The sequence below is a fragment of the Caretta caretta genome, chromosome 2 (genome assembly GCF_965140235.1).
Source record: "Caretta caretta isolate rCarCar2 chromosome 2, rCarCar1.hap1, whole genome shotgun sequence".
In the NCBI taxonomy this organism is placed as follows: domain Eukaryota; kingdom Metazoa; phylum Chordata; order Testudines; family Cheloniidae; genus Caretta; species Caretta caretta.
The window spans coordinates 252,433,515-252,446,435 of NC_134207.1; the positions used below are offsets into that span (position 1 = coordinate 252,433,515).

Consider the following 12,921-nt stretch of genomic DNA (forward strand, 5'->3'; position numbering starts at 1 on the left):
CCCCGCCCCCGCCCCCGCCCCCGCCCCTCGGAACGGTGGCTGGAGGGAGCCTCCGCGCGGCGCCGGGAACAACATTCAGTCTGGTGAGGCTCGGCGGCCAATGGGAGCCAGGCAGCCCATATGACGTGCGGGACACACCACCCACCTTCCGTTTCGGCTGACAGCTGCGCCGCGTCGGGGCTGCTGGGTGGCGCGCGAGCGGGCGGTGAGGGCGCGCGGCTGGGCTGGCTTGGGCGGGGCGAGGCGAGGGCGGGCTGGTGTGCGCCGGTGGCGGTGAGCAGGGGAGGGCTGGGGCGACGGGTCCCCTCCGAACGGAACGAACGTTCCGGTCCAATCCCAACGGAAAACGTAGCCGGTTTAAACCGTCTGAGGCCAAGTGGGGTGAGGAGGTCGCGTTGCAACTGCGGGGAGGGGCAGGGCAGGGCAGGCCTCAAAGCCCAGAATGAACCAGGATGGTCAAATGTAGGGTGAGCTGAGCCTAGCAGGGGACAAGGGGGCTGCCAGGTCCTGCTGCCCTTTGGGCACAACCCCCCCCCCCCCGGGATTGCACCACCATCGCACCAGGGAACAACCCCCAGCAGCTTCTGATATTGCCCCAACTCCATGCGCCTGTGCAAGGGGGCATGGTGCATTGTGCCCCCATGCACAGCCGATCTGCCCAACACAGACCTAGGAGCTATGGTCTGTGTTATGCAGGAGGTCAGAGTAGATAGATACTCACAATGGTCTCTTCTGGTCTTAAAATCCCAGGGCATGAGCATCGCAGGATCTTGGTTCCAGCTTGAGCCTGGCAATTTTTGGCCTTGAGCTTCCACACTGGATTAACTAAAAAATAAGGAAGTGTCGCTCCTCTCCCTTCTTTGAAGAAATCTGGATCTTGATGTGTCCAGTCCAATAGCACTGAAAAACACATACGTGATTCCTGCCCCTTTTTGACCCTAATCCCCCAAATTCTGACAAATCCGTGTGCAGTGCATAGAACTTTTCAAAAAGGTCTAAGCGATTTAGACATCTTCCATTAAAATGGGTTTTAAATTAAGGAATATATGTCAAAATTCACGAGGCAGCTTTGATAATTTCAGTCAAATGCTGAGCTGCTAAAGCCACATCTATAGTGTGATCATCCACTTCTGCTAGGCCAGTTCCATGGCAGAATTTCAATGTAGAGCTGTGCAATTTGCTTGTATCTGAAAACATTAAGATGTCAGATCTGGGTTATCTGGATACAGATTCATCTGATGTAAAAGAATGGCTACAACCTGTCTATCTAGAAGGCAAAATTATGGGAATCTATGGGAGGGTCCCTCCCTCCCTCTCCACTCCCCTCCTCTAGGACACTCGTTGGGCAGTTAATACCTAGTTTAGGGGCGAGAAACGGTGCCCCGAACCCTCCCCAAGAAGAAAGAGTGCAAGACCCATCAAAGTAGTGCCAGCAATTTGCCACAAGTGGCATGATATTTTCTGTTTTGTTATCTATCCGCTTCCTAATGGTTCCTAGCATTCTGTTAGCCACTGCACATTGAGCAGATGTTTTCAGAGAACTATTCACAATGACTCCAAGATCTCTTTCTTGAATGATAACAGCTAATTTAGATCCCATCATTTTGTGTGTATTGTTAAGATTATGTTTTCCAATGTGTATTAGTTGAAATTCACTGTTGATAAATGCAATCTGCCAATTTGTTGCCCAGTCACCCAGTTTTGTGAGATCCCTTTGTAACTCTTGGGACTTAATTATCTTGAGTAGTTTAGTATCATCTGCAAACTGTGCCACCTCACTGTGTATCCCTCTCCAGATCATTTATCAATATATTGAATTGTTCCCAGTACAGATCCTTGGAGGACTCAGCTATTTACTCTCTGTTCTGTCTACTGCGAAGACCGACAGTTTATTCCAAAGGGTTGTTTCCTGTCTTTTAACCAGTTACTGATCTGGGAGAAGATCTTCTCTCTTATCCCATGACTGCTTATTTTGCTTAAGAGTCTTTAGTGAGGGACCTTTTCAAAGGCTTTCTGAAAGTTTGAATACACTATATCCACTGGATCACCCTTGTCCCATGTTTGTTGAGCCCCTCAAAGAATTCTAAGAGATTGGTGAGGCATGATTTCCCTTTACAAAAGCCATGTTGACTCTTCCCCAACGTATTGTGATCATAGATGTGACTGATAATTCTGTTCTTCACTATAGTTTAAACCAATTTGCCTGTTACTGAAGTTAGCCTTACCAGCCTGTAGCTGCCAAGATTGCTTTTGGAGCCTTTAAAAAAAAACCAACAGCATCACATTGGCTATCTGCCAGTCATCAGAGGCTGATTTAAGCTATAGGTTACATACCACAGTAGTAGTTCTTCAATTTTGTATTTAAATTCCTTTAGAACTCTTGGATGAACACCATCTGGTCCTGATGACTTACTATTATTTAGTTTATCAATTTTTTTCCAAACCTCCTCTATTGACACCTCAATCTGGGTCAGTTCCTCAGATTTGTCACCTAAAAAGAATGGCTCAGGTGTGGGAATCTCCCTCACATCCTCTGCAGTGCATGCAAGTAATTCATTTAGCTTCTCCACAACATCCCTGTCTTCCTTTAGTGCTCTGTTAGCACCTTGATCATCCAGTGGCCCCACTTTGGCAAGTTTCCTGCATCTGATGTGCTTAAAAAAATTTGCTGTTAGCTTTTTTGTGTCTTTTGCTAGTTGATCTTTGAATTCTTTTTTGGCCTGCCTAATTATGTTTTTACACTTGACTTGCTAGAATTTATGATTCTTTCTATATGTTGATTAGGTGGGGAAATTGGCCAAGTTCTTTTCTGCAGCCTTTATTTCTGAACTTCCTGTACACAATGATTTATTTAAAGAACTGTAAATGTTGGGTTTCTACTGATGTTTTTTCCCAACAATGTAATCATTTGTTAAGATGGGCCTCCTATAATATAATGGGTTGGATTATTATTTGTAGCAGTAGTTTTTCTGAGGAGTTGTATCCGTGTAGACATTTATGCTGCAGAACGGTTCCTTGTAATGCTTTTATAGCCAGTCTGAAGCACCCTGATATGTTTATTGCTAGGCCAGGTTATATGTAATTTAGAGTGTGTTCAACCTTCATTATACAATGTTACTTTGTTTTGGTTGATTTGGGGCTTTCTTGAAACATCATGAAAGTGTCACTGCAACACAGTGTTGTAGAAAACAGCAGTACATCATAATGGGGAAAAGGGAATAATGCAATGTAGTCAAAAATGGCAGCACAACAGATTGTGGCAGCGTGGTGGGAAAATTACACTGAGTGTGCCCAAATCATTTTTGAAATGGTAGCATGGAATCACCCAGGTGAAAATTAGGATGATTCCACAAAATGTGGGGCTAGTGGTGATATGCAGCAACGGTAACAAATTCTAAAGAGAGTCCCTTCTAGCACTGAATAAGGATTTTTATCAGAATAAATGGGAAACTTTCACAGGAACTGGATCATTAATATTGAACTCACCTGTCAGAAGAAATAAGAATGACCACTAACCTTGTTACATTCAGAGCTGAATGCAAAATCTGTCTCTGCCAAGCATTTCCATAATAGTACCCTCTAGCTTAAAGATTAATTTAAAAAAACCTCTAAGCCTGCAGAGAAGGAAAAGCAAATGAGTGATAGCATTACCAACTTTTAACTCAGAGAAGATGCTCAAATATTACAATTATGAGGCTACATAACAACGTGGAAAGACAGGATAATGAAAACATTATTATTCCTGAAGCAGTTTTCTCTTTCTGCTTCACCCCCTCTTAATCAATCATGCTCTAAGAACTGTAGGTGGGTTTGTCTTAGCCTGTCTTTTTCTCTATTTATTTTTAGGCCAGCAGCCTTCAGGACTTGTTTTAACCCTATCTAAAGTTCTTCCTCTTAACTTTGCATAAACTAAAATGTCATCCAGAGAAACTTCCACTCTCTCCCTTGTAGAATCTAGCTTATTTTTCCTTTGAATGATTTGTGACGCAGGTTGTGATATTGAATGGGAGGTGACCAAAGCAATATCTTGTTAGTGGTTTGGTTTAGATTGTCAGTGTAAAAAGACATCAGATAATTTGGCTCAGTTTATTGAAAATAGATAAAACAGCAAAATCAGAGATGTTCATACATTATGAAATATGGAGAACTGGCTTGTGGCAATTTCAGTCTGTTCCAAAGTATGAACCCAATTATTGTTATATGTATATTCCACTAGTTTATGAAATCTAGGAAACTAATACGCCTTTCTCCCCTTTTCTTATCTAGTTTCACTCCGATTTTTCAGAGTACAGAGACATCTGCACTAACCATACACAATAACATTCCAGATATTAATTAGGGTTACCTTATTTCCCTATGCTGAATACGGAACACCTGGTACAATTACTCCAATTCAAGCAAGTTCAACGGCAATCAGTCAGAACTGTGCAGTACAAATGTTCAAATTGACTGAGCCCCTGTTAAAAAGAAATACTGTGTTTATTATAACATTAATAATTAAAAAATTATAAGTATATACTCACAAGTAAGTGGTTACTGCTCTTTAGAAATGCCTGCCCTGTCCATCTTTCTGTCCTCCACAGTGTGATGCTTCTTGTGGACTGTATTTGTCACTTGAAGCAATTTTTTGAAGGTTCTGCTTGTCTTTCAGCAGCTTGTCATAGAATGCAGTACAGTCCAGGTCAAAATTCACTCACACAAACAAAATAGCCTTCAAAGTAGAAACACTGACCATTACTGAAAGGACACATTCAACAGGAAGAAAAGGAGTACTTGTGGCACCTTAGAGACTAACCAATTTATCTGAGCATTTGTAGCTCACGAAAGCTTATGCTCAAATAAATCGGTTATTCTCTAAGGTGCCACAAGTACTCCTTTTCTTTTTGCGAATACAGACTAACACGGCTGTTACTCTAAAACGTTCAACAGGGGCTGTGGTGCCTGGCAAACACAAAACAAACTCAGCTGCCTTTGCCAGATCGGAGTATTCTACTGCCTTATTGTCCATCTCTTGAAAAACATTCCACCACCTTTCAGAAACGGGTGCTTTCTGACTGTTCCAGTCATACGTATAACGGGACATTATTGGTTTTACATTTGCCCACTCATCAAAAAGATGGTTCTCGTCAATCGAACTTAGTGTGGGAATTTTTGTGTGGCAAGTGGCAAATGCTGCTTTGTATATTATCCCACACTGGCGTGCTTCTCAACAGGGCACACTCAAGCTTTTTTGTGCACTCAAAGGCAGGTTTCCAGTACTCCAAGTACTTCAGAGATGTTGACTAAAATTTCTGCACTGCATTGTAAAATTCCTTTTCCTTAATTTCCCCACCCTCAACCAAAGACTGCAACAGGATTTTTGTGTGTGATATGACAAATCTTTCTCTGAGCCTCTTCACTAAAGTATCTTGAAGGGTATGAATATGCAATGCAACTTCTGTCACCGATTAGTTGTTTTTCTCTTTTGCCTCTACTGTCTTCTGAAAGATGGCTGTTTGCTTACTAGCAAAAACAAGCCACAGTTTTGTGCAAGGGCCATTGAAGACTTTCTTCAACAGTGTTGGGCATTTGTTCTGAGAGAGAAAATATGCCATGAGCCCATCAAAAATCGACAACATTCTGTCTAGCGCTGGTCCAAGAGAAAGGAATCGTGTGCTGCTATGCTCTAGTAATTTAAAATACTTGAGATTGACAAATCAGCAGAAGTCTTTCAGTTCTTTGACGTGAACAGTGTCATTTATATTTTTATAAACTTTCACGACAAAGGACTCCAAGTCAATCGGAAGACAGTGAGCTGCTGTTTGCAGACAGTTACAAATGATGTGAGCACCGCAACCAATACCAAGGATCTTTCCCTCATTTGACTTGCAGTTTTCGTCCTATGTTGTTTTTTCCAGCATGTTTAGCACCACCAAAATTTGTACTGGCATTGTCTGCACAAAGCCCAACAAGCTTTTCACTCAATTTTTTCTCAGTCAATTGATGTAGAAGTTTTGTAAGGTAGAGAAGAAAACTCAATAATTTGTGTTTACCCCACTGATTGGAAGAAAATAGCACACAAGAACAGGAAATAGCTTTTGGTCCTTTTGGTTTGATGCATCCATGCTAAGTGTGATAAATGAGCACTTCTTTAATCACACTGCAGTTCTGTTGATAATGGAGTGGATACATTCAAATTATTGCCTCAGATTTGGTGTGCATAGATGAAAACTTGGGTTGGTAAAGTTTTTTTTTGTTTTTTTTTAATCAATTGCAAGGTACGATCACTAGATCTGAAGCTGTGTCCATGGCGCTCAGAATGGTAAGCAAACAGTCCCTCAATTGCATGTATCCATCAGCTTCTATGTTTTGCTTAACAAAACATTCTGAAACACTTGGAGTTGCACACGTATTTCGTTCAGTGTCCTTTTGTTTTTTTTGTTTGAAGATGCTGAGTAATGTCACTACAGCTGCCATAAGCAATTGAAAAATGTGCTCCACACGTCTGACATATAACCTGACTGTTGTCAGCTACGGAAGAGTCTTTTTTCAAAAACTTGAATTGTTTTTGAAGGTCACCATTAAAAGAACATGCATGCTTTTGTGACCTTTCTTGAGTAAAGATTGAACTAACTTCACGTGGTTGCAGCCTTGCAATGCTTCACATCTAGCACTGATTCGGGTTGCCCAGAGCAACTGCCGCTGCCACCGCCTATCATAAATTTGACCACAGTAAGAATGTTACTGTGAGTGCAATAAGATTTTGTTGTGTGCATGCGTTACAAAAAAGACAGTTACCTTTTTCCGTAACTGGTGTTCTTTGAGATGTGTTGCTCATGTCCACTCCACGCTCCTTTCCCACTTTCTTTCTTTCCTGTAAATGTCCTGCAAATGCTTTCAGTAGCTGGGCAGACTTCATGTATACTGTATCCTCCTCGTTTGTGCCCCAGAAACTCATTCTGTTAAGAAGCTTCATTTTTATTGCGCTTCTTTTTTCCTCTATGGGCATGTCCTCTTTGCTACTTCTTGCTTCATCCTTTCATTACTTCCTTGTTCGATAACTTGCATTTTTACTCATAATGCCATGCCAGTTGCACTGCCTATTCCTGAATTACCTCAGATATTCAGGGTCAAATTCTCAGCTGGTTTAAATTGATGTAGCTTCATTTAAACAAATGGATCTACACAGATTTATACCAGCTGAGCATCTGGCCTTAAACATAATTTTTCTGAAAGTTCCTTGTTTAAAACCCAAGTTTAGATGACCTCACAATGCTTTTTATTTTTATATGGGACCCTTATAAAGGCAAGGCCTCTGCACTTTTTGGTAAAAGCATATATGTTCATTTGTTACCTTTTTGTTTTTGGAATGAAATGCTTATCAGATTTTTAAGACTAATGTCACTGTTATTTTTATCTCATTTCTCAGCAAGCACAATTGATTAATAAAAAGTGCTCAGCATCACTACCTGTTACATAAATTAATTAGCTGACCTGTACATCAATACTCTCTATATTAAACTTTGTTGCATTTTGGAATCTGGTGACGTGCTCATTCTACTCAGTCCCTTCCGTGGAGATGATCAAATTGAAAATCTTATGAGGAGCTGAATATTGGCATTTTCCTCTTATTTATGCTGGGTCAAAATGAGTCAACCTCTGACACCATGTCAGGTGACAATGTTAAAGAATCACAGAGTCAATTTCTTCCAGCACTGAACAAGACCAGTATTATCCCTAATGCTTCTGTCTCTCTCAGCTTCAATGTAGAGCTTTTGGCTAGAATTTTCTCCAATCTTAGGATTCCTGCCTGGCTTCCTGCTATAGATATAAAGAAGTAGTAGTCACATCCTTACAGGCGATGCCCCAATCATGGGCATGGGCTGAATAGTGGGTAAACTTTATTCTCCTGTTGTTTTGTCTCATACATGGCATTTAGTCTCATTGTATGTCTAGCAATTCCAAAAGTTTTTGGACAGCTGTAGCAGTTTACCAGACTAAGTCCTCTGCTGTACTAGCCACCTTCAGTTCAGCTGTGCATACTTTAACCCCATTGGCTCCTTGGTTAAGCTGTGTGGTAAATGACTATGCTTGCTTGGAGATCAAAGTACCCCAGTTTTCAGTCATGTATGCAGTATCCTGCAGCTCAGTTTGGGCTGCTCTAAATCCCGCTCTTATGAGGAAGTAGACCAGGCTCCACTGCAGGGCAGAGCATCAAAAGCGGAGTGGGAGGTGGGCCAGTTATATAGTACCATCTACGTCATTTAAAATGTATAGAATCTAAAAAGGACAGTCTCTGAGCAAAAGAGATCACAATCTGTGTATGACAAACAGTACTGAGATAAAAGACAGAGGTAGTGGAGAGAAAGAATGGTTGAAAGTTAAAACAAATGTGTCATATTATACAGTGAACAAAACTTCAGTATTGTGCTCTTTTTAATATCATCTGAAGGAGGAAAATGAGGAATGGATGAAGGCTGAAGGGGAGTCCAGAGTACAGTAGTCAGAAAACCCTAACTTGCCAGTACCATCTCGTAGATTCACTAGTGGCTGTGAGCCATTTCTTTTAGCAGTTAATAATATCATGGCAGGGATATGATAAATGTTAATTGAAGTTCTTTTGTTTAGTCACAGGCGACTCTATAGCTCCTTTCTGTTTTGCACAGAACATAATAAAAAGAACAATTATACATATGCCCCAGTTTTCAAGTGTGTTAAATTCATATGACTACCATATAATTAGCTGATCAGCATCCCACATACAGCTGCAGATACTGCATCACTATCAATGCTCAACTGTCATGACACAAACAAGGAAAGCTGTCCCCATTTTGCTAATCAGCATTCATGTAGTGATCAAAACACTTCTCACTGTATAAACTGCATTAATTTGACAGAATTCCTGATAAAAATGACCATTTGCTGGTTGTGATTGTGATGGGGCATCTTCCCCTCACTGGCCCATAAAGGGTTAGTAGAGCCCTAGGGAGTCTGTGCAGGAGGCAGCCAATTAGAGAGGGGCTGCAAGGAGCAGCCAATCAGGACTGGGCTGGCCCATATAAGAAGGGCTGCAGAGCAGAGTGATTTCAGTCAATCCCTGGAGCTTGAGGAGGACTGGCTGCCTTGTAGGCTGATGGTAGTGAGTATCCCAAACAGAGCAGTGCTGCAGGCAGAGACCTAAAGGCAGTTCCTGGTGGGCTGCAGGCATCTGCAGGCTGAGGCCAGGGAAAAGAAGATGCAGGGGGCTCTGGGGAGGTGGCCCAGGGAAAGGTACTGAGAGGTTGGAGGAGGATGTAGCACATAGCTGCCATCTACAGGCTCCCTAGTCTGGGGACTTTGCCCTGGTCTACACTAGGACTTTAGGTCGAATTTAGCAGCGTTAAGTCTATGTAAACCTGCACCTGTCCACACGATGAAACCCTTTATTTTGACTTAAAGGGCTCTTAAAATTGATTTCCTTACTCCACCCTGACAAGTGGATTAGCGCTTAAATCGGCCTTGCTGGGTCGAATCTGGGGTACTGTGGACACAATTCGACGGTATTGGCCTCTGGGAGCTATCCCAGAGTGCTCCATTGTGACTGCTCTGGACAGCACTCTCAACTCAGATGCACTGGCCAGGTAGACAGGAAAAGAACCGCGGACTTTTGAATCTCATTTCCTATTTGGCCAGCATGGCAAGCTGCAGGTGACCATGCAGACAGAGCTCATCAGCAGAGGTGACCATGATGGAGTCCCAGAATTGCAAGAGCTCCAGCATGGACTGAACAGGAGGAACGGGATCTGATTGCTGTATGGGGAGAGGAATCCATGCTATCAGAACTCCGTTCCAGTTTTTGAAATGCCAAAACCTTTGTCAAAATCTCCCAGGGCATGAAGGACAGAGGCCATAACAGGGACCCGAAGCAGTGCCGCGTGAAACTGAAGGAGCTGAGGCAAGCCTACCAGAAAACCAGAGAGGCGAACGGCCGCTCCGGGTCAGAGCCCCAAACATGCTGCTTCTATGATGAGCTGCATGCCATTTTAGAGGGTTCAGCCACCACTACCCCAGCCGTGTTGTTTGACTCCTTCAGTGGAGATGGAGGCAACACGGAAGCAGGTTTTGGGGACGAAGAAGATGATAGCTCACAGCAAGCAAGTGGAGAAACCAGTTTTCCTGACAGCCAGGAACTGTTTCTCACCCTGGACCTGGAGCCAGTACCCCCCGAACCCACCCAAGGCTGCCTCCTGGACCCGGCAGGCGGAGAAGGGACCTCCGGTGAGTGTACCTTTTAAAATACTATACATGGTTTAAAAGCAAGCACGTGAAAGGATTACTTTGCCCTGGCATTCGCGGCTCTCCTGGGTGTACTCCCAAAGCCTTTGCAAAAGGTTTCTGGGGAGGGCAGCCTTATTGCGTCCTCCATGGTAGGACACTTTACCACTCCAGGCCAGTAACACGTACTCGGGAATCATTGTACAACAAAGCATTGCAGTGTATGTTTGCTGGCGTTCAAACAACATCCGTTCTTTATCTCTCTGTGTTATCCTCAGGAGAGTGAGATATCATTCATGGTCACCTGGTTGAAATAGGGTGCTTTTCTTCAGGGGACACTCAGGAGCCCGTTCCTGCTGGGCTGTTTGCCTATGGCTGAACAGAAATGTTCCCCGCTGTTAGCCACGGGGAGGGTTGAGGGGGTAGCCACGCAGTGGGAGGAGGCAAAATGCGACCTTGTAACGAAAGCACATGTGCTATGTATGTAATGTTAACAGCAAGGTTTACCCTGAAAGAGTGTAGCCACTGTTTTATAAAATGTGTCTTTTTAAATACCACTGTCCCTTTTTTATTTTTTTCTCCACCAGCTGCATGTGTTTCAATGATCACAGGATCTTCTCCTTCCCAGAGGCTAGTGAAGATTAGAAAGAAAAAAAAACGCACTCGTGATGAAATGCTCTCTGAGCTCATGCTGTCCTCCCACACTGACAGAGCACAGACGAATGCTTGGAGGCAAATAATGTCAGAGTGCAGGAAAGCACAAAATGACCGGGAGGAGAGGTGGCGGGCTGAAGACAGGGCTGAAGCTCAAATGTGGCGGCAGCGTGATGAGAGGAGGCAGGATTCAATGCTCAGGCTGCTGGAGGATCAAACCAGTGTGCTCCAGTGTATGGTTGAACTGCAGCAAAGGCAGCTGGAGCACAGACTGCCACTACAGCCCCTGTGTAACCAACTGCCCTCCTCCCCAAGTTCCATAGCCTCCACACTCAGACGCCCAAGAACGCGGTGGGGGGCCTCCGGCCAACCAGCCACTCCACCACAGAGGATTGCCCAAAAAATAGAAGGCTGACATTCAATAAATTTTAAAGTTGTAAACTTTTAAAGTGCTGTGTGGCATTTTCCTTCCCTCCTCCACCACCCCTCCTGGGCTACCTTGGTAGTCATCCCCCTATTTGTGTGATGAATGCATGAATGTGAAGCAACAATGACTTTATTGCGTCTGCAAGCGGTGATTGAAGGGAGGAGGGGAGGGTGGTTAGCTTACAGGGAAGTAGAGTGAACCAAGGGGTGGGGGCTTTCATCAAGGAGAAACAAACAGAACTTTCACACCCTAGCCTGGCCAGTCATGAAACTGGTTTTCAAAGCTTCTCTGATGCGTACCGTGCCCTCCTGTGCTCTTCTAACTGCCCTGGTGTCTGGCTGCATGTAACTAGCGGCCAGGCAATTTGCCTCAACCTCCCACCCTGCCATAACCGTCTCCCCCTTACTCTCACAGATATTGTGGAGCACACAGCAAGCAGTAGTAACAGTGGGAATACTGGTTTTGCTGAGGTCTAAGCGAGTCAGTAAACTGCACCAGCGCGCCTTTAAACGTCCAAATGCATATTCTGCACTTGCTCAGCCTGCAGTTGAACAGCTCCTGACTACTGTCCAGGCTGCCTTTGTACAGCTTCATGAGCCATGGCATTAAGGGGTAGGCTGGGTCTCCAAGGATACATATAGACATTTCAACATCCCCAACAGTTATTTTCTGGTCTGGGAATAAAGTCCCTTCCTGCAGCTTTTGCAACAGACCAGAGTTCCTGAAGATGCGAGCGTCATGTTCTTTTTCCCGGCCATCCCATCTTGATGTTGGTGAAACGTCCCTTGTGATCCACCAGAGCTTGCAGCACTATTGAAAAGTACCCCTTGCGGTTTATGTACTCGCCAGCTTGGTGCTCTGGTGCCAAGATAGGGATATGGGTTCCGTCTATAGCCCCACCACAGTTAGGGAATCCCATTGCAGCAAAGCCATCCACTATGACCTGCACATTTCCCAGGGTCACTACCCTTGATATCAGCAGAACTTTGATTGTGTGGGCTACTTGCATCACAGCAGCCCCCACAGTAGATTTGCCCACTCCAAATTGATTCCCAACTGACCGGTAGCTGTCTGGCGTTGCAAGCTTCCACAGGGCTATCGCCACTCGCTTCTCAGCTGTGAGGGCTGCTCTCATCTTGGTATTCATGCGCTTCAGGGCAGGGGAAAGCAAGTCACAAAGTTCCATGAAAGTGAACTTACGCATGCGAAAGTTTCGCAGCCACTGGGAATCGTCCCAGACCTGCAACACTATGCAGTCCAACCAGTCTGTGCTTGTTTCCTGAGCCCAGAATCGGCGTTCCACAGCATGAACCTGCCCCATTAGCACCATGATGCATGCATTGGCAGGGCCCATGCTTTCAGAGAAATCTGTGTCTATGTCCTGATCACTCACGTGACCGCGCTGACGTTGCCTCCTCGCCCGGTATCGCTCTGCCAGGTTCTGGTGCTGCATATACTGCTGGATAATGCGTATGGTGTTTAATGTGCTCCTAACTGCCAAAGTGAGCTGAGCGGCCTCCATGCTTGCCTTGGTATGGCGTCCACACAGAAAAAAGGCGTGGAACGATTGTCTGCCGTTGCTCTGACGGAGGGAGGGGCGACTGACG

The 12,921-nt window shown here is 44.4% G+C and overlaps 1 protein-coding gene across 3 annotated transcripts; it reads left to right on the forward strand.

The window, feature by feature from the left end:
- The first annotated feature begins 10 nt into the window (after positions 1-10).
- Positions 11-11,336, forward strand: LOC125631235 (uncharacterized). Of its 3 annotated transcripts, none has more exons than XM_075125989.1 (4): positions 11-83; positions 6,258-6,301; positions 9,652-10,236; positions 10,821-11,336. In XM_075125989.1, exons 3-4 carry the CDS (start codon positions 9,852-9,854, stop codon positions 11,300-11,302), a joined length of 867 nt encoding a protein of 288 aa, XP_074982090.1. In that variant the 5' UTR covers positions 11-83; positions 6,258-6,301; positions 9,652-9,851; the 3' UTR covers positions 11,303-11,336. The 3 variants fall into 3 exon arrangements, with proteins under 3 accessions (XP_074982090.1, XP_048693548.2, XP_074982091.1); XM_048837591.2 differs by lacking the exon at positions 11-83 and adding an exon at positions 101-205 and having other exon boundaries at positions 9,849-10,236; XM_075125990.1 differs by lacking the exon at positions 11-83 and adding an exon at positions 117-205.
- Positions 11,337-12,921: the final 1,585 nt, after the last annotated feature.

Bases quoted from the DNA above. Each gene is read 5' to 3' on its own strand.
- LOC125631235 (XM_048837591.2), top strand. From the start codon at position 121: ATGACGTGCGGGACACACCACCCACCTTCCGTTTCGGCTGACAGCTGC. The intron at 206-6,257 runs GTGAGGGCGCGC...ATCAATTGCAAG, and splicing joins GGGTGGCGCGCGAGCGGGCG to GTACGATCACTAGATCTGAA. The intron at 10,237-10,820 runs GTGAGTGTACCT...TTTCTCCACCAG, and splicing joins AGGCGGAGAAGGGACCTCCG to CTGCATGTGTTTCAATGATC.